Below are 21,732 nucleotides of genomic sequence, written 5' to 3'. Positions count from 1 at the left end.
GCTCATATGTGGATGGATTTATATCTGGGTTCTCTATTCTGTTCCATTGGTCTATGTGCCTGTTGTTGTACCAGTACCAGGCTGTTTTGACTACTGTGGCTGTATAATATGTTCTAAAATCAGGTAGAGTGAGGCCTCCCATTTCCTTCTTCTTTTTCAGTAATGCTTCACTTATCCGGGGCTTCTTTCCCTTCCATATGAAGTTGGTGATTTGTTTCTCCATCACATTAAAAAATGTCATTGGAATTTGGATCAGAAGTGCATTGTATGTATAGATGGCTTTTGGTAGAATAGACATTTTTACTATGTTAAGTCTTCCTATCCATGAGCAAGGTATGTTTTTCCACTTATGTAGGTCCTTTTTAGTTTCTTGTAGTAGTACTTTGTAGTTTTCTTTATATAGGCCTTTTACATCTTTGGTAAGAATTATTCCTAAGTATTTTATCTTCTTGGTGGCTACTGTGAATGGTATTGATTTGGTGATTTCCTCTTTGGTGTTCTTTTTGTTGATGTAGAGGAATCCAAGTGATTTTTGTATGTTTATCTTATAACCTGAGACTCTGCCAAACTCTTCTATTAGTTTCAGTAGTTTTCTGGAGGATTCCTTAGGGTTTTCTGTGTATAAGATCATGTCATCTGCAAATAGAGATAATTTGACTTCCTCCTGCCAATCTGGATGCCCTTTATTTCTTTGTCTAGCCTAATTGCTCTGGCTAGGACCTCTAGCACAATGTTGAATAAGAGTGATGATAAAGGGCATCCTTGTCTGGTTCCCGTTCTCAAGGGAAATGCTTTCAGGCTCACTCCATTTAGGGTGATGTTGGCTGTTGGCTTTGTGTAGATGCCCTTTGTTATGTTGAGGAATTTTCCTTCAATTCCTATTTTGGTGAGAGTTTTTATCATAAATGGGTGTTGGACTTTGTCAAATGCCTTTTCTGCATCAATTGATAAGATCATGTGGTTTTTGTCTTTTGTTTTATTTATATGGTGGATTACATTAATGGTTTTTCTAAAATTAAACCAGCCTCGCATACCTGGTATAAATCCCACTTGGTCGTGGTGGATTATTTTTTTGATATGTTGTTGAATTCTATTGGCTAGAACTTTGTTGAGGATTTTTGCATCTATGTTCATGAGGGATATAGGTCTGTAGTTTTCTTTTTTTGTGGTGTCTTTACCTGGTTTTGGTATCAGGGATATGGTGGCTTCATAGAATGAGTTACGTAGTATTCCATCATGAAAATGGTATTATTTTAAATGTATTCTTTGTTGGCTGTGTTGTCTAGTAACGTAATTGTTTTCGTATAATTATTTTATATCTAGTAACCTTGTTGATCTCCTTTTAGTTCTAGTACATTTTTTCAGTATGGATAGTTTTGTTTCTTCATTTCTGTTCCTTACGCTTTTGTCTTTTCTATCATCCTATGCTTTTTAGGACCTCCAAGTGACAAGAATTCATGTTAGCAAGCATCCTTCCTATATTCCTGGTTTAAAGAGAGTTTTCTGTTGGGCATAATGTTTAGTGTAAGATTGGGTAATTACTCTTTATCAGACTGAAGAATTACCCTTCTATTCCTGGGTTACTAAGAGTTTTTCTTTTTTTTTTTTAATCTTGATTGAGTGCAGAAACTTCATCAGATTCTTTTCTGCATTTCCTGAAATTATCATAATGGTTTTTCTCTTTTAATTTGTTGACTTGCTGACCTTCAGCAACAGGTTTTCTGGTGTTAGACCACCCTGGCTTACCTGGGGAAACCTTGCCAGTGGTGTTGTCAGAAGTCTAGTCTTATATTTTGTCTCTTTCTGAGTTTACAGATTTTCTACTGCTCCAAATTTCCTGTTTCTCAGTTTTTTCACTCAGAAAGAAGAGGGCGGTTCCCTTGCCTGTATGCTTGACTCCCAGTTTATCATCTCATTTCTTACAGGGAAAAGCAATCATGTAATGCCATGGAAATGAACATGGCAGAAGATCACGTTCACCACCCTGTGTTTTTCCTCCAGTCCAGAGGAGGGAGTTTTTCTGTACACCCCTGAAAGGAGACCTCGAAACCTCCTCTGTCTCTCCTCTTCTGAGGCAGCCAGCTATTATAATAACCATCCAGATTTCTTTAGATAGACTGAGAAAAGTTCATCTTGCCCACAGATGGACTTGGAAATTTACAATGACTGGACCTTTAAATCAGAACATCAGAATAACCCGATTTTGTCAGACAGTCCATAAATGTTCCGATCTAAATAAATCTCTGAAATTGATTTATTTTTAGAATATGTCATAAATGATAACACATTCTCGATTGCATATTCTTGGGTGCCAGGTGTGTCTCCATTTTCCAAATGCAACAAAAACAAATATTCCAAGCTTGTTATTGTTGTTAGCTGCCATCAGGTCAGTTCCGACTCATAGAGACTCTTTATACGACAGAGTGAAACACAGCCTGGCTCTGTGCCATCCTCATGTTCGTTGTTATGCTTGAGCCCATTGTTTCAGCTGCTGTGTCCATCCCTCTTATTGAGGGTCTTCTTTTTCACTGACCCTCTACTTTCCCAAGCATGATGTCCTTCTCCAGGGACCGGTCCCTCCTGATAACATGTCCAAAGTATGTGAGATGAAGCCTTGCCATCCTTGCTCCTAAGGAGCATTCCGGCTGTACTTATTCCAAGACAGATTTGTTCATTCTTCTGGCATTCCGTGGTATATTCAATATTCTTCGCCAACACTGTAATTCAAAGGCGTCAGTTCTTCTTCCGTCTTCCTTATTCATTGTACAGTTTTTGCATGCATGTAGGGGGATTCCAAGCTAGTATATCTTTAAAAAGAAAAAGAGGAGGGAGTGGATGTGGGCAGAGTGCCTGGCTCTGATGCCTGCTGTGGACCCTTTAATGATGTAGAGCTCAGACTTTCATTTTAGGCAACTTTTATTATTTTTAGAGGACCTGATAAAACATCTACAAAGTAACCTGTAACTTTTATCTATGGCTTACGACATAGAATTTGAAATAAAACATGCAAAAACAAATCCTTTGTTGAATCACTTACATTTTCAAAAGGCACATTTAAATTTTTTTCTTTGAGCGACTCTTAAGATTTAGGAAAACCAGCATCTGAAAATGTGTTGGGAAAAAAATCACTGCTTTATACCGTATCGTACTTCTAGGAAAGAGTCTAGTTTTAGAATAACAAAAGGAAATTTAAAATAGACAGTAAATCAAGTGGAACCTGTATCGTTTTGTTTTACTGAGAGAACAGTACTCTGTTGAGGTGGCATTCTACAAGGGAGGACAAAGAAATGAATTCAGTAGCGGTAGACCACCTGAATGGCAGTTATTATAGATATACTCTTGAACCTTGTATTCACCGATGATCCCTTATTAAAATAGAACTTTTTTGGTAAACTTCTTGGTTTAAGTCCAAGATGGATCAGTGTTATGGTGACTTAAGTCTTCAGAATAGGTCACATTAAAGTACCGTTCCAGGGTGTTTCTTACCATGGGGGGAAATGGGTTTGAAATAACCTTGGGGGGGTGGAGAATTTTAAATAACCTGACTTAAACAGATACATATGTTTATGTAAATGAGAATCTTCCCTTTTTAGCTTTAAAATTCAGTCTTTTGTAGATGTAATTCTTTGCAGTTACACGGTGCAGTACCGTGCTGGGCTTCTGAAATTTGATACCATGTTTTTAAATGAGAGGGAAGAAACATATGTTTGTGATCTGAAATAATTAAACGAGAATTTTTATTGTACGTAGGCTTTTTACATTGTCCTTTTTGTGATTTTCCTCTTAGGCTGAAAACCTTCTCCTTGATGCTGATATGAATATTAAAATTGCTGACTTTGGTTTTAGTAATGAATTTACAGTTGGGAACAAATTGGACACGTTTTGTGGAAGCCCGCCCTATGCTGCTCCGGAGCTTTTCCAAGGCAAGAAGTACGACGGGCCTGAGGTGGATGTGTGGAGCCTCGGAGTCATTCTCTATACACTGGTCAGTGGCTCCTTGCCATTTGATGGCCAGAATTTAAAGGTATCAGCTAAATTCTATGTTATTTTGTTTTTATCCTCAAACGTGATCATTGGAAAAGCCAGTTGTAAGTGCTTTGTTCTGCTTTTGTAAGGAACTGCGGGAGCGAGTCTTACGAGGGAAATACCGTATTCCCTTCTATATGTCCACAGACTGCGAAAATCTTCTGAAGAAGTTATTAGTATTGAATCCAATAAAGAGAGGCAGCTTGGAAGTAAGTTTGTTTTTTTTTTAATTTTATTGTGCTTTAGGTGAAAGTTTACAGTGCAAATTAGTTTTTCATTCAAAAATTTATACACAAACCGTTTTGTAACATTGCTTGCAATTCCTGACAAGGTGTCAGCCCTCTCCCCCTCTGTCTTTCCACCCTGGGATCCCCGTGTCCAGTTTTCTTGTCCCTTCCTGCCTTCTCGTCTTTACTTTTGGGCAGGTGTTGCCCATTTGGTCTCGTATACTTGATTGCACTAAGAACCAGGTTCCTCAAGTGTGTTATGGTTTGTTTTATAGGCCTGTCTAATTTTGGGCTGAAATGTGGACTTGGGGAAGGGGTACAGTTCTGAGTTAGCAGGTATCTGGGGGCCATAGTCTTGGGGACCCCTCCAGTCTCTGTCAGACCAGTAAGTCTGGTCTTTTTTTGTGAATTTGGATTTTGTTCTACATTTTTCTCCCGCTCTGTCCGGGACCCTCTATTGTGATCCACGTCAGAGCAGTTGGTGGTGGTAGGGAAGTAAGTAATTTTTTGTACTCCAGCATATTTAACCATTAAAACATTCCAGGAACTGAAGAGCATTTCTAATATTTTTTTCCCCAGTGATTTTTAGGAAAACTATTAAATCACCTGATTCCTCTTTTGTTTAGAGCTCGGGAAAATGGCCTGAGTCATTACTCAGAAATTGCCACAGGTTCCTCTAAAGACTATTGTTTCTTCTTGGTCCTGCAGTGAAGTATTGAACATAAAACAACGACATAAAAATAGAGATAAAATTGACTTTTGGTTGGAAAAGGAGGAAAACTTAACCTCTCTCAGAAATCCTTTGGCCCAAAATGGAAACTTTGTGCTTAGTAGATACTCAATAAATATTTCAAGGATAATGGAAGAGAGTGAAAATTCTAATCCAATGAATACTTAATGTCTGTGTCTGAAATTAGTAACCAGTATTTAAAAAACAAATAGAAACCTCTCCACACCAGTACAGAATATTTACAGATATTTAAATAGAAAATGTTGGAAACAGACCTTTCACTTCTTCACACGCTGTCGTGTTGCCTCCAGACATTTCATTTATGTGGTTATTTTTAATAGTAGAGACCGTCGCAGATGTACCAGGTAGCTTACAGCCACATTTGATTAGAGGGTCACAGAGCCCAAATGTCTATTCGTTTTCCCTTCTGACTCTAAAGTTAGAACAGCTTATTCCTTGTATGTGGTTCATCTGTCTTTGAGAATGGTATCTTAGTACGTAGTAAAATAATTTCAGAAATTCAGCATGTGTTGTTCAGTAGTGCTTGTTTGTCTTTCTTTATTTGCCTCAGTAGAAGGGTAGAAAATGCAGAGAACTAACCTCAGTTAGACTGTCGTTTTATAGTGTAGCAGTGGGGCTTTCTGGCACTGACTCTAGGCTGGCTAGGAGACAGCCTCATAGGGAACCATCCCTGTGTGCAGAGCTCTCAGGTTAGGTGGGGCTTTGTAGTTTTATGTCCACAAACGTATTTCTCACAAAAAGATAAAGTATGTTTGATGGAAGTTAAGGGATGGTGACTTCCACTGGGAAATTATTTTACGAGCTTTATGTTAGTGGATCAATTATTCGACTTTTTTGTTAGAGAGACTTAATTTAAGCGTGATTAATTCCTTCCTCTGACTTTTGTGTTTTTTCTTTGGCGGGGGAGGTGGGGAAGGGATGTTAGTGTTTTCATGGAGAACTTGTGCAGTGGACAAACCTACTTCCACATCATGGCTTTTCTACGCTTTCTTTCAACCATCATTCATAGAACATGATGTGAAATAGCTAAAAAGTTCAACTGTTGACTCCCCTGTCACTTCTGAAATTTTATGGGGACATAAGTCTCTCTTAATCCTACTTCATGACCCACTTTTATCATAGGAACCCACCTTACGTGATGTCACTTAATAAAATGCCAAGAGTTGAAGCATCAGCTAAGCAAATGAGCAGAGTAAAAAGAAGAAACAAAAATTATTTTGGGGAATAAGTGTTACCAATCTCTTTGGGCAATCAATAAGACATACTTAGTGTCTTAAAGGTGATTAATTTATAGTAACCAGATACTTAAGTCTTTCATCCTTAGCATTGAGTTAGTTCTTTGAGTTGAATTTAAAACCCAGGTTATTACTATGAAGACATTTGGTCATCAGAAGCTCATCTTGATGTATTTGAATATAATCTCAAACCTCCTGTTCACATTAGCTAAACTTAGTTTGTCATCTGTGGAACCATGAGTTCATGTTGTAAATATTCTGATATTGCAGGTGTCATTCTACAAAGGCTGGTCTACTTCACAGTTCCCAAAAGTAACTTTTCAGAGAAACCTGATACATAAAAAAAGATTTCTTAAGCTAAACCATAGGGGAGAAAAAAAAACAACAAAAAAACAAATCCATTGTCGTCCAGTTGATTCCAACTCACAGCGACTCTATAGGACAGAGTAGAGCTGCCCATAAGGTGTACAAGGAGTGGCTGGTGGATTCAGACTGCCCACCTTTGGTTAGCAGCGAAGCTCTTAACCACTGCCCCCGTAGGGCTCCAACCTTAGGAAACTCCCCTTAAAATAGCAGTGACTTTGAAAATTATATTACATAGTCTTCTTTTTTATTTTTCATACCAACTTCATCTTTATTATCAGCTCTATAGCAAAGTATCCTACTATTTTCAAAAAAACTCATCTTCAGGGTTGCACAGTATGAATCAACACGAATCCAGTCCTCACAATCCCACTCTCTGTCCTTGTCTCCACCTGCCCCCGAGGCACTCTCTCTCTTTCTCTTTCTGACCTTAGCCACCCAGACCTAGGTCAGAGGTCTCAGGTGAAAAGGACACCATCCTTTTGACTGCCAAATAGGCAGACACCAGCTGAGTGTTGGGGGAAGCCACACGGCACCCCAACCTTTTGACCTGCGAGCTACAAATTAGGGGCTGGTTTCCCGCCACCTTCTCAGGATGCCAGCCGCAAGCTCAGGAGTGCACACGGACACCCTTACTTTCTGGCCTGACCTGTTGGCTCCTACTACCCCTTTAGGTTCACTCATTCGCTTGGACGACTCAGAGTTCACAAGAGTAAACCACAGTTAAGACTACAGACTTATTATAGCTAGAAAGGATAGAAGCAAAGAGACTCATAGTGCGTGGTCTGGAAGATTTCCAACCCGAAGCTTCCGTGTATCAAGGAATCCACTGCCCTTTCAAGAGCAGAAGTTCTTGCTAACCAGGAAGCCCTCTGATCCTTCGTGTTCTGGGCTTTTTATCAGCCAGTACTGCATAAGAGACTAAATCATGTTTCCTGACACTAGGTGATATTGGCATCCCAGGTCAGTCTTTCCCGATCTGGCCAGCCTCCACTTGCCAGCACAGACCCTCTAGTGTGGCCTGGAAGTCCCAGACCAAGACACCCCAGTTACCCAAGGGTGGTTTCTCCAGAGCCAAAGACAAAGGTCTCCTTACTTGGGGTAAAACTAGATTCTTTACCCCATAAGGGTGTAAGCATAAATTTTTCTACAGCAGTAATGTTTTCATATTTTTTATTCTTTTTTTTTCTTAAAAGTTTTTCGTAGCTATTAGGTTATGTGTCATAATTAACAATTCCATGTTTATCACACATTTGAGTTGTTCCCATAATTTTTACTGAAAACAACGTGGCATACTTTTTTTTTTCTCTTTGGAATATATGTGCATGGATAAATTTTCCAGAGTGGAATCACTGGGTCAGTGGCTATTAAGAACCTTAAAGCTTCTTTCTTTCACTGCCAAAAGATTGTGTGTGACCTAAGGTGTTTGAATGTCCCTATTCTCTGCAGCTTGATTCAGTGTTGGCTCTAATAATTTTTAGTATCTGATACCTTTATGGTTGTAATACAACTTACTGCAGTTGTTTTAATTTGTTTCTTTTATTAGCAGTCAAGCTGATCATTTTTAAAGGTTAACTGTGTCATTCATTTATGAACTTTGTTTAACTACTTGTTTAAACGAGTCTATTAGTAACATTATAGATTTGAATCAGCTTTGTAGATTTTCATAGGAAATATTTCCCCTCTTAAAAAAAAATGGAACTCTGTATTCGTTTTCACTGTTACTTGAGAATCAAAAATTGCTGATGAGGACCAGCAAAAATTGCTGATCTTTCTTTTCCATATATTTGTTAATACTGAAAATTGATTTTGAGAATCTCGTGTGTGGGCTTGTTGTCATACTAAACTTTTTATTTAACTTCTACACCTTCCTGTTGCTTTTCAAATAGGACTGTGTGTTTTATGTACATAAGTGTTTCTTGAAGCCTTGTGAGGTAAATGCCTTATTTATCCTCCCTCATGAAAATAAAATTAATGAAATTAGTTTCACAGTTTACTTGCTTGTCATATGTTTGTAGATTTAAACAAGCAGTTATATAATTCTTTTCAAGTCGAATCCACCAGGCACTCCTTGGAAACTCTATGGGGCAGTTCTACTCTGTCCTGTACGGTTGCTATAGTCAGAATCCACTCAACGGCAGCAAGTTTGGTTTGCCCCTTTAGTTTTGTTTTGTTTTATGGGCCTGTCTAATCTTTGGATGAAGAGGGAACCTCAGGAGTGACTTCATTACTGAGCTAAAAGGGTGTCCGGGGGCCATACTCTCAGGATTTCTCCAGTCTCTGTCAGGCCAGTAAGTCAGGTCTTTTTCTTGTGAATTAGGATTTTGTTCTACATTTTTCTCTAGCTCTGTCCAGGACCCTCTGTTGTGATCCCTGTCAGAGCAGTCAGTGGTGGTATCCGGGCACCATCTAGTTGTACTGAACTCAGTCTGGTGGAGACCATGGTAGATGTGGTTCATTAGTCCTTTGGAGTAATCTTTCCTTTGTATCATTAGTTTTCTTCGTTCTCCCTTGCTCCCCGAAGGGATGAGACTAGTGGAGTATGTTAGTTGACCCCAGATGCTACTCACCTAAGCAGAATGTAGAACGTTTTCTTTATAAACCATGTTATGCCAATTGAGCTGGATGTTCCTGGAAACCATGGTCCCTACAGCCCTCAGCCCAGCAGTTTGGTCCCTCAGGGAGTTCGGACGTGTCTGCGGAGCTTCCGTGCCCTTGCCTTGTACAAGTTGTTCTGGGTTCCCCAGTATCGAGTACGGTCTTACCCTTCACCAGAGTTACCACTTATCTCTTGTCATAATAGCTTTTTTTAAATGAGAAATTTCTAGGTACAGATTCAGGAGTATTTGGTATACTTTACAAAGGTTGAAATCATGTAAGAAAAGTTTCTTTGTATCTGTCTTTCCTAAAGTTGATTTTTTAATGTGCACCTGGGTATAAACCAAATCAAACCCATTGCCATCAAGTGAATTCTGACTCCTAGCACCTAAGTATAAAGTGTATTATTCCCAGTGTTAAGCAGATCATCTTCCTTTTAACCTTTACCTTCCATTCTGAGAAGAAATATTTTCCTTTAGTCAAACTTTCTTCACAGTATTTTTATTCTGTTTTGAAATTCAACTGTTGTGAAACAGACTTTGTTAAGTAGACACTTCTTGGTGGTTGGCAGATGTAAGATTAATGTCAAGGAGCCCTGATTTTTAATGGTGAGGATAATAGAAAGGGAAAGTAAGCGTGAGTTCATTCTCTAGGTAAAGCCCCGTTGCCTTCCCTTATCGCTGCCTTTCTCCGCCCTCCCCGGCTCAGCCTTGCCTCAAAACTAAGTTCGTGCAAGGACTAGCAAAGTGAGTGTCCTTCTATGTGTCCTTGTATTGTTTCTTTCCCAGTGCTGTTTTTAAAATATTGCTTATCTTTCTTGTTTAATAAAATATGGCTCTTCTCCATTGCCTGGCAGATGAAGTTCACCCTATGAAGACACCTTCCATTCTTCATTGCATGTTATCTTTGTTCCAAATCAAAGAAGAGAGCTTCTTCACGAATCCCTCCTCACATCCATCTACCCTGGTTTTTCCACACAAAAAAAAAAAAAAAAAAAAACATTTTTTTTTTTTTTAAATAGCACTGACCTTTCAAGGGTTAGTTCAGATCCTACTTCCTTATGATTTCTTCCCTGAAAACCCCAGACACACCACAAGTTATTCTTTTTGTCTTTGCCATCGCTCACTGTCAGTAGCACGGTTTTGGATAGTTCACGTTATTGTGTGTTCCATTCGTAGGTTGCATGAGTAAATCTTATTTCCCCTAAATAATTGACCTCTTAAGGGCTTGCTATGTGCACGCGTGTGCGCACACACTAATTTTTATCTTGATATGGATAGATACAGCATCGATAGGAAATTACCCCCAAATAAACACAATTTAATTGAGAAACAGGAGAAAATTTGAATTATTTTACTTTTGCTTATCTTTCAACTATCAAATCTGCTATTAAACCCATTGCCATCGAGTCAATTCTGACTCGTAACAACCCTACAGGACAGAGGAGAACCGCCCCAGTGAGCATCTGGTGGATTCAAACTGCAGACCTTTTGGTTAGCAGCCGAGCTCTTACCCACTGTGTCACCAGGGCTGCTATTACTCCTATGCGTCTTACTTAACTCTTAGAAACCCCACTCTGCCAGGCCTCTGAGTTAAAATCCTCAGGACTCTCTTGGGATCCATCCTTTCCTTCACTCTGAAAGTGAATTTTGTCATCAGGTGCTGTAGAATCGGCTTCTGTAGTTTTTCTTTCTTCCATGTTAGCTTAGTTCAGCCCTGTGTTATCTGTGTCCTGGATACTTTCAACAACTTCCTAAGGTATCTTCTTGCTGCCAGTCTGTTCTCTGCACCCTCGCTTACCCAGGCCTCCTGTAGCAGCCTTGTTCTAAAACACTGCTGCGTTCAAAAACAATAAGCATTTGTGCTGAGAGATAGTGCGAGCATAGTCCTTGTCCTCGGGATTTTAAGTACAGTGGAGGAAGTAGACCCAGATGCAACTAGCTATAAAAAAGCAGAGCATGATACCAGTGATAATAGGACGTAAACAGAATTCCCTGGGAACGGAGGACAGACTGAGTGATTCAGACGAGAGGTTGTATTCATTCGTCTACAAATATGTGTTGAGCACCTGTGTTTTGGATACTTTGGGTGCTGTATATGTAATGTCGAAAAATCAGACATGAATCTTCTCTGTTGGTGTTTGTGATCTAGTAGTGGAAATAGATAATTAGCAAGCAAACACGAAATAATTACATAATAATAAGTTGCATTGTAAGCAAATATCAGGGTGCCATGAAAGAGAATAGCACTGTTGTTAGGTGCTGTTTGTGACCCTGCGTACCACAGAACGAAAGACTGCCTGGTCCTGTGCCATCCTCACAATTGTTGTTACGCTTGAGCCCATTGTTGCAGCCACTGTGTAAGTTCATCTTGTTGAGGGTCTTCCTCTTTTTCGCTGACTCTCTACCAAGTATGATGCCTTCCTCCAGGGATTGGTCCCTTCTGATAACATGTCCAAAGTATGTGAGACGTAGTCTTGCCATCCTTGCTTCTAAGGAGCATAGCACTAGGGGAACAGATTTCTGTGGTCTTTATCAGATAAAAAGAAATGTAAACCAAAAACAAACCAAACCCATTGTCATTGATTCCACGTCATAGTGACCCTATAGGTAGAAAAAATGGGGGGAAACATTCCAGACAGATCCTCCACTGGGGAAACATTGAGGAAACAGAAACCAATGGTCAGGAACTCTCTTTACTTCCCACTCCTCTACCCGTAAAATCCCTGCGTGGACCCTGCCCTTCTCTTCCTGCTTCCCCTTGTCACAGCCAACAAGTGTCTTCTCTGTTGTAGGAAACTTACCCATTCATTCCTGCCCTGGATGTAGTACCTGCCCACCTTCCCAGCACCTCACCCCTTGGCTGAGCTTTCTCTCTGTTGTGGTCTTCATCTCTCCTCTCTACTGACTCCTTTCCCTCAGCTTTACACATACTTAAATATCTTCCATTAAAAAAAAAAGCATCCTTCAACCCCACAATCCCCTTCCGGTACTGTCTTCTCACTCCCTCCTTTCCAGCCAAGCGTCTTGACAGTCGTCACGACTTACCATCACCAGTTCCTCACCTTCTCATTTCACTGCCTGCTTTGACCTCTGGCTCCCATTACCACCACTCCATGCAGCTGCCCTCAGGAGGGTCACCTCAACTTTTTTGCTAAACCCAGTGGGTTATTTTTTTTTGTTGCCATCTTATTTAAGCCTTTGGCAGTATTTGACGGGAGACCACTTCCTCCTCTTTGGAAAACTCTTGCCTTGTCTTCCGTGTCATAGAATCTAGATTTTTCTCCTTCATTTCGTTTTTGAATTACTTCCCTTTCTAACCCTTAAAAGTGGCATTCCTTGAGGCTCTCCTCTGGACCCTCTTCTCTTCTCGTTCTGTTCATCCTTCCTGGAGAGCCCCATCCACTCCCATCTTCTGTCATCTTCTGTAGGCTGATGGTTCCCAAATCTCGATCTCCAGCCCAGATTTCTCTTAAGCTTCAGAATAAGGTATCAGAGGGTTTACTAAGCATGTCCTTTTAGATATCCAGTAGCACCTGAGACTCAGTCTTTCAAAAGCTGAGCTCTGTTTTCCCAACCCAGTCTTACTTCTCATCCTGAGTTTGGTGTCTTGGTGAATGTACCAGCCTCCATTCAGTTGTCTAAACCAGAAGCCTGGGAGCCCTCTTCAATTTCTCCCTGTTTTCACCGCTTCTCCCATACCCAGTCACCAAGTCTTGTTGATTTTTAACTGCCACGTGTTGCCAGTGTCTCGTTTTTCCATTGCCATTGTCACTGCTTTAATTCAGGTATCATCTCTCTCTTAGATTCTAGCTAAAGCCTCTGGATTGGTTCCTCTACCTCCAGTCTTGAGCTCCTTCAGCCCACTCTTCACACACTGTTCAGAGGTGTTTTTCGTAATCACAGCCTTCAGAGATAGCCCGTAGCATGATGCAGAGAAACGTCATGATTTTTTCCCTAGTCACTTTCCAGCCTCCCCTTGCTCCACTTGCCATCTTAGACCCTGCACTCCGGTCAGACTGAGCTCTGTGGTCCCTGAACACGCCCTGCCGTTTCTGCCCCTGGGGCTCTGTACACCTGCCGCCCCATCTGCCTGGCTAGCTCATCCTCCCAGTTCCTCTGCTTGGTCAACCCTTAGTTACTCTTCCTGAATCTAACCTTTCGCTCACTGAGGTTTCCACTGCACATATATCTCATTCCATTAGTCATTATTTTCACACTCATAAACTTGTAATCTTAAATTCAAAAGCAGTACTAAGGACTCCATTTGGGTTACTTTGAAGAGGCAGAGCCTGTCTGGTCTTGGATTTGTGTCGGTCTTACATCTGTTGTTTTTCTTCTTTGCTTAGCCTTGTTCGTCACAATAATAGCAGCAAACATCCAAATAGCTCTCACTTAAAGGTAATGTTTATAGGTGATGATAAAAAGGGTAATTAGATTCCTTGTTTGTATTGGTGTGTGTTGTGGGGGGGTTGATATGAAGTTGTTTCATATATGTTTAAAGGCTTTCACTTCTTGTCAAGCATTAACTGAGCCACTACCTCCACGTTAGCCTAAGTGACCATGCTTGTGTATCCAGCTGTGGCAATGAATAAGGAAAGATGTCAGGGGGCAGGTGGGCTGGATTAGAGCCAGGTAAGGCATCGATGTCGATGTCTGTACTGCCTAACTGTCTCTAAGGTTCAGTATCTTCTCTGAGGATTTTTATGTTTTCACCTTCTATCCTTGGAAATTTTGCCAGCCAATAAGATTTTACTGCTACAAACACTGGTGTTCTGATCCTTGTCTTGGCTTCTGTCAGACAGTCTCTTTGATGGGGGTCAGGTGAGGAACAGGAACGGACTTAATATTTTGGGAAAATCATAGGGCAGCTCTGCTTTGTCCTTTTTTTTTCCTAGTGTGCACCGTGCCCAGCACTTTTTCCGTATTGATGAATAATCACTAAGGACTTCGTGGTGGCATTATTATGTTTTCTTTCTACTGGGTCTACTTTTATTTAAATTAGCCGGATAATGTGACTTAAATTACCATTGCTCAAAGTGGCTATAAGAAATACAGTTAATAGTAATCTTTTTTTTAAGAGCTAAATATCTACATAATTATATTTATAAGCATTTTTTTAACTACAATATGTATCATGTGACAGATACCTTTGGAAAAATCCTCCCAGCCAACTCAGCAGTATTCTTACAGACGTTGTTAGAAATCTGCTCTGGAGTTGTTGTCTTTTAGTGATTGGTAATGAGGGAGAAAGTAATCGGGATAAGGTAATCGGGATGGTTGAGAGTTAGCGTCATAAAGATCTGTACCTGGAAAATTATTTTTCTAATTCATAGAATTGGAGAATAAAGTTTAGAGATGGAAAAATACTCAGAATCTGGAAAAAGAGAACTAATATATCTGCACCTAGAGTGTACTTAAGCTGAAAGCCTGGGATTCCATAGTTCAAGGAAAATTAGCAGTCTTTCTAAATTCATACAGCATTATTCAAATATGTTTCTCTTTAAATATTAAAAGTTCAGGTTCTCTGTCATACACATAATTTTATCCTTAGATCTGAAGGTCCCTGGTCCTCAGTTCTCTGCTTTTCTGACCATGAGTGTATTAAAGTTCCCCCAGTAGGCTGCCTGTAAACATCCCAGAATTGACTGTTCTACAGCCTCAGCTTGCATCTGGTAAATTCCTGTCACCCTACTTCCACCCTGCCTCCTACCTATCCTAGCCCGAGCTTAAGTTCTGACACCTCCCCCAGTGTTCTCTGAGCCACTTTACTGACACACTAACCCTGCTTTCCATCCCCTGTGTTCTCCTTTCCTGATATTTTAGTAAGGGGTGATTTTTTTTAAAAAAATAGGCATGTATTTGGTAGCAGACCAGGAAAAAAGGATAATCTCTTCATTAATCTTAAATTTAAAGATATGATGGAACCAGAGGTTCAAATCAGTAGGTTTTCAAATTTGAAAATGCTGCTTAAAGGAACGGGAGAGACAGACTATTTTTATTTAGGGAGTATGTGGACTAATAAGGATACCCTGGTGGCGTGCGTAGTGGTTAAGTGCTATGGCTGCTAAGCAAAAAGTCGGCAGTTCAGATCCACCAGGCGCTCCTTGGAAACTCTATGGGGGCAGTTCTACTCTGTCCTGTAGGGTCGCTATGAGTTGGGATCAACTCGATGGCAACGGGTTTGGCTTTTTTTTTAGTGGACTAACAATAGGAGTTGTCATAAGATACCCAAGTGTGCACAACATCTCTTTTTGGCCTGCTAATCAAACTGAAACAGTAACTTCAGTTTGAAAATGTCACAAGATTTCTTGTTGAGCAAACCAATACATTTCACATTTCCTAAACTAGAGCAAAAGTAAGTGGTTGAATGTTCTGATTGACCAAACATAATGTAGAGTTTATTTCCTAGCAAATAATGAAAGATCGATGGATGAATGTTGGTCATGAAGAGGAAGAACTAAAACCATATTCTGAGCCTGAACCAGATTTCAATGACACAAAAAGAATAGGTAAGTATTTAAATACTGTGAATGGTGGCTGTCCCTAGGCTGCAAGTAAGAGTCCTTTAGTCTACCAAAATAGCTTTTAGAAATATAAATAGAAAGTGATTTTTATTTGAAAAATACTTGCATTGCCATCTTTTCCAGAATATGCATTAAACATTACAAATTTCATGTTCCTTAATTTGTCCTCAAACGTCTAACTAATTGAGTTGTTGGCAGCAGTGATATAAAAAGTAGAATTCTGTGGGTAGACTGTATGCTTTCCTTTCAGTGATCCCTCACAGGAGAATATCACTGATAGAAGCACCAGCGAAGGAGCACGATTTTAATAGGAAACTTAGAAGAACTGAGTTAAAAATTAAAAGTGAGGAACCCTTTGGCCTTCCTTGCTATCTCCACTGTCTTAACAGGTTCCACCCTCCTTGCCCAGCTAGTTCTGCTCCTGCCCCTGTCCAGCCAGCCCTCTGCTTCCAACCCTTTCTCTTCATTTATCTAACCCCTCCCAAAGCCATCAGAAGCTCACAGCTCTGAGTCGTCTCAACTGTTCCCCTGTCTGGCTTGAGGGCAGAGTGGAAGGCGAGGAATATTTTAGGGTGTTATAAACCTGATCAGAAAAAACAACTGTGGAATTTAAGCCTTCCAAAGGAGAAACAGCTTGCCTGCAGATCAGAAAGCAGAATTAAGAAAGGAGCCACTCAATGAGTGGCTGAGGGTGCATTACAAGAAAGAGAGAGATTTTGTGTGTGTCACTGATAAACATGTACCGTGGCTCTGGCTGGACAAAGAAGCCAGCTCAGGGACATGCTAGGTCATAGAGATGGGATGGGTCCATGAGTGTGGAACACGCAGTGCAGATGATCTCTGCATGAGAAACTGTGAACATACGGTGACTATGCAGTATCTGTATCTTAATAACCCAGAAGTTTTTAGAATTAGAATTATCTTTTCAGGACTGAGTTTTCATAGCTAGTGTTTGCAGACATGCCCGTTTTGTTGGTTTGTTTATTAAAATAAAACCCATCTTCAGAAAAATTTGTTTTGTTTTTTTTTCTAGACATCATGATCACCATGGGTTTTGTACGAGATGAGATAAATGATGCCTTAATAAACCAAAAATACGATGAAGTCATGGCTACTTATATTCTTCTCGGTAGAAAACCACCTGAAGTAAGTTTTTCTTCTTTTTAAATTGATGTAAATTTCTTATTGTGCTGAGTGACCACTAAGTATAGATATAATGTTAGCAAATATATTCTGTTCTTTGTAGTATCAAAAATAACGTCAAGACCCCAACATTCTTTTTATTGGAATTCAAAAATCACGAAGTTAATTATGAACTGATTTCATTTTCTGCGTACCAAAAGAAGTTAGATCCCAAGATGTTTAAATTTCTTATAATAATATTTATTTTATTGTGGAAGACCTATTGCCTTGCTTAGCGCCAAGGATTGCCTTTCACACTCTCATCCTCAACAGTGCATCCCCTGGAGTTGTGCAGTACACAACCTGTGCACCCAGATGCAACAGCCCTGCCAAAGGTAATCTGTTTATTCTGTGTGCACAGAAAAGACAGTGACTGAAATAAGGAGAACGACTACATTTGCAATAAAAAGTATGTTTAAAATGACTTATCAAGGTGGAAACCCAGGAAAAGGTTATTTGGTGATATTTCACCTGGCAGAGTCAGGTGGTATTGGTACATCTGGTTTGGAATTCTTGAGGCTAGGAGAGATCTATAATAAGGGCCTGTAAGGAGCCAGTTGCCATCGAGTTGCCTCTGACTCACAGCAACCGCAGGAGTGCCGGAGCAGGACCGCAGGAGTGCCGGAGCAGAACCGCGCTCCACAGGGTTTTCAGTGTCTGATTTTTCAGAAGCAAATCTCCGGGCCTTTCTTCTGAGGAGTCTCTGAGTGGACTCAAAACAGCCAGCCTTTTGGTTAGCAGCCAAATGGTAACTGTTTACATGACTCAGGGACTCCAAGATTCTATAATAAGGCTCTGTTACAGGGATTCGGGGAATAACTATATACAAACAGTGATCGAACCATAAGAGCAGATGGTTCTTTGGGGAAGCAAGATAATGGGTTTAACTTTGGATTCAAGAACAGAGCCATTGGCAGTTTGTTGATAATTAGGAGACATTTTATAGACTAGGCTGAGATTATCTATAATTAAAAGTAACTAAAAAAAAAAAAAAATTTTTTTTTTTTTTTATGAGTTAAGCGGAGCCCTGGTGGCATAGTGGCTAAGAGCATGGCTGCTGACCAAAAGTTCAGCAGTTCAAATCCACCAGGCGCTCCTTGGAAATCCCGTGAGACAGTTCTGCTCTGTCCTGTAGGGTTGCTATGAGTTGGGATCAACGGGAACAGGGTTGGTGTTTTTGTTTGTTTTTAATTAGTGAAGTAGTACATTGAGCTGACATTTGAGTCTCTGAGGTGTGCAAATGGTTAATGTGCTTGGCTGCTAACCAAAAGGTTGGAGGTTTGAGTCTACCCAGAAGCACTTTAGAAAAAAGCCCTAGTGAACTACTTCCAAAACTTGAGCCACTGAAAACCGTATGGAGCACATTTTGCTCTGACACACATGGGGTTGCCATGAGTCGCAGTCTACCCAGCGGCAGTGGGTTTGGCTTTACTGTGCACTGGGAATATGCTAAGTACTGTGAGAAGAAGGATGAGAGAATCCTGCCTTCGAGGAGCCCTCGGTCTGGTGGAGAGGTAGGCACCCAGCTATATGGTACAGTTTGATATATGCTCTGATTAGGGGTTGCACAGGGAGCACCTACAACAAACCAGGTCAAGGGCAGGGGTGATAGGGAAGAGGCAGAACAGTACCTGCTGACCTGTTAGAAATGAGATTAGAAATGAGAGACCTTCAGATTTCTAGTGAGGGTGGCTCATGTAATGTGCATCTGCCAAGATAGGAAAGGAGTGGATTTCAGCAGGAAGGTGGCATTTTAACTTGGCTGGGTCAAACATGGGAAACCCTGGTGGCGTAGTGGTTAAGTGCTACAGCTGCTAACCAAAAGGTCAGCAGTTCAAATCCACCAGGCACTTCTTGGAAACTCTATGGGGCTGTTCTACTCTGTCCTATAGGGTCGCTATGAGTTGGAATCGACTCGAGGGCACTGGGTTTGGTTTGGTTTTGGGTCAAACATGAGGTGCCTGCTGGGTGGAGCTGTCTGATAGACCTTAGGATACGAAGGTCTGGACTTGAACAAGATTTGGGAATCGCCATCAGAGGAGCACACAGCACGTTGTAAAGTGCCTGGAACTGGTCTGAGGACTTTCTGTGTGTTGATTGGTTTAACTTTCTCATTGGTCCCATGAGGTGGGTGCTAGGATGATAGTGTGGGAGAGGAATCTTCAATGGGGACACTAACAGCCTAGGAAATAATGTCAAAGCAGCCTAGTCAAGAGAATCTTAAGACGTGGTAAAATAGTACAAATGGTAATTTCTAGAGTCTAAAGGAAGCACTAATTTTACAAGTTATACAGCCCAGCCCACGTGTGAACTATAATGAAATTTGAATTGTATGGAATGTAAACTAGTGAAGCCTCATAGTGTTAGTATATTTGTAGTATAGTTTAGAGCCTGAACTTCGGGGCCCAGTTATCTTGGTTGGAACCTTGCACCCCCACCCCAGTGCAGTCACTAACTGTGTGACTTAGGCACTTACATAACTTCTCTGCACCTCAATTTCCTCACCTCAGAAATGTGGATAATAATAGTACCTACCTGTCAGAATGTCTCTGAGAGGATTACATGAATCCGGGCTTGTAAAAGTCCTGAGAATATTACTGGCACAGGTAATTACCGCATGCTCTGTGCTTGCTATTAGCTATTAGAATTATTGTTACCAGCGTTACTCTGCCATGTATCTTTAGTAACACTTATGCATGAATTTCTAAGGAGCCCTGGTGGCACGGTGGTTAAGCGCTCGGCTGCTAACCGAAAGGCCATTCAAACTCACCAGGCACTCCATGGGATAAAGATGTGGCAATCTGCTTGCATAAAGACTACAGCCTTTATGGAAACCCTATGGGGCAGTTCTGCTCTGTGATACAGGGTCACTGTGAGTCAGAATCAGCTGGACAGCAGCAGGTTTATATATGGATTTAAATTTTCTAGTGGGTTGGTAGTGATTCAGTGAAAAGTTTGCTGGTAGCACACTGCTTTAGGATTATGGAGAGGGAGGGGTGGTGTGTCGGCCCCCGTTCTACACACTTAATTCTAAGTTAATACAGTTTCTCGGTCAGCCAATAAATCAATTTTTTTTTTTTTGTAAATATCCTGGAGAAAACAAATATTTATCATTAAAAATATAAAATTTTAGATTTTTTCCTAAGTTTGAATCCCAGCCGTGCCTGAGCGTGAGCCCCAACAGTGTCACTTGGCTCTTTCCACCTCGGTTTTCCATCTGTAAAGTGCAGTTTAATACGTAAGAGGCTGGTTATAATGATTCAGCAAACTAACGTGTCAGGAACCTAGCCCGGTGCCTAGTAAATAATAATCATTCAGTAATTGGTAGCTTTTTCTGGCGTTTCCACTAAACTAAGCATCCAGTGCCATCTGTACAAGATAGCGTGAAATATATCCAGCTCCCTCCCTTCCTGCTCGCCAGCGTGACGTTTGTATCCAAAGCTATGTATTGTTTTAGTTTTGATTATTACTTGTGTAGCTTGGAATAGATTAGAGAACCAAGAATGCACGTTGTTTACGTAAACGTTTTTTGTTTTAAAATCCTGGTGGTCTGTCTTAATAGTTTGAAGGAGGAGAATCCTTACCCAGTGGAAGCCTGTGTCAGAGATCACGGCCCAGCAGCGACTTGAACAACAGCACCCTTCAATCCCCAGCTCACCTGAAGGTCCAGCGAAGCATATCAGCGAATCAGAAGCAACGGCGTTTCAGCGACCACGGTGCGGAGAAAATCCAAAGACGGGAATAACTTGGATTTTTCAGGCGTTACAGGGTCCCATCTCTCTGTGCTTGCGTATTTGTGCCCGGCGCCAGCTGTCACAGGTTTATGTTGCTGAGTGAATGATGTAAACGCTTTTTACAGGGACAGACTGAATTTTAGTCATCAAACAGTTTACTGCTAGTGCAGAGTGTAAAATGTGCAAATATAGATACTTTTAATGCAGTTTTTGTACGTGAGAAGAAAGTATGTCGTCGTTTTTCAGCTCATTGTGCTGTGTTTTTGCTGTAGCGGGCCCATCTGTTCCTCCTGCTGTGTCATACACCAAGAGGCCACAGGCGAACAGCGTGGAGAGTGACCAGAAAGAGGAGTGGGACAAAGACATGGCTCGGAAACTTGGCAGCACAACAGTTGGATCCAGAAGTGAGATGACTGCAAGCCCTCTGGTAGGGCCAGAAAGAAAAAAATCTTCGACTATTCCAAGTGTGAGTAAATGCCCTGTCATACTCCATGTGCTGTTAGAACTTGTTGTAAAACCTTTGAAAATATTCATCTTTCATTTATTAAAATGTTCCAGAATTTTGAAGTGAATCATACATGTAGAGAACGTGGAAAAGGGGCCAAACATCTCATAAATGCAATTTTGTTTTAAATAATAATCGTATTGTGTTTTCGGAGAAGGTTTACGCAGCAGTTAGGTTTTCGTTCAAACAATTTCTGCACAGATTTTTCAGTGACATCGGTTACATTCTTCACAATACGTAAACATTCTCATTATTTCCTGTTGTGGTTACTGTGTTCCATAAATGCAATTTAAGAATGAAAAATAAAACACGAATTCTGAAAATCTTAACTTAAACTCACTGTAAAATGGTACTTCATTTTTCTTGTCTGTAATACTTACTTGCTGTTATATTGGTGCATTTAATCTTAAATTCGAAAATAACTTATTAAATGAAAGCAGATTTCGTTAATAATTTATTAGGTTAGCTCACATTACTTAAAAAGGAACACCATAGAAATCATACAGTGGGAGCTTACAAGATAGACCGAGGTATCCTCCTACAAGGCATGGACCTTAAGAGCCTTCATTTCTAACAAGCTTCCAA

General features: G+C 40.5%; 1 protein-coding gene across 3 annotated transcripts in view; it reads left to right on the top strand.

Moving 5' to 3' along the window:
* The window catches only part of MARK1 (microtubule affinity regulating kinase 1), a 150,164-nt gene that overhangs the window by 105,065 nt on the left and 23,367 nt on the right, over positions 1-21,732 (top strand). For all 3 annotated transcript variants that reach the window (XM_023538706.2, XM_023538704.2, XM_010599421.3), the window contains exons 8-13: positions 3,788-4,024; positions 4,116-4,235; positions 15,612-15,711; positions 16,760-16,872; positions 20,471-20,624; positions 20,915-21,108. In XM_023538706.2, the coding sequence (XP_023394474.2) occupies positions 3,788-4,024; positions 4,116-4,235; positions 15,612-15,711; positions 16,760-16,872; positions 20,471-20,624; positions 20,915-21,108 (918 nt within the window). The remainder of the gene's footprint in view (positions 1-3,787; positions 4,025-4,115; positions 4,236-15,611; positions 15,712-16,759; positions 16,873-20,470; positions 20,625-20,914; positions 21,109-21,732) is intronic.

The sequence above is a fragment of the Loxodonta africana genome, chromosome 25, assembly GCF_030014295.1.
Source record: "Loxodonta africana isolate mLoxAfr1 chromosome 25, mLoxAfr1.hap2, whole genome shotgun sequence".
In the NCBI taxonomy this organism is placed as follows: domain Eukaryota; kingdom Metazoa; phylum Chordata; class Mammalia; order Proboscidea; family Elephantidae; genus Loxodonta; species Loxodonta africana.
Note: the sequence above shows the minus strand (reverse complement) of the source record. Positions and strands in the feature narration are given on the sequence as shown.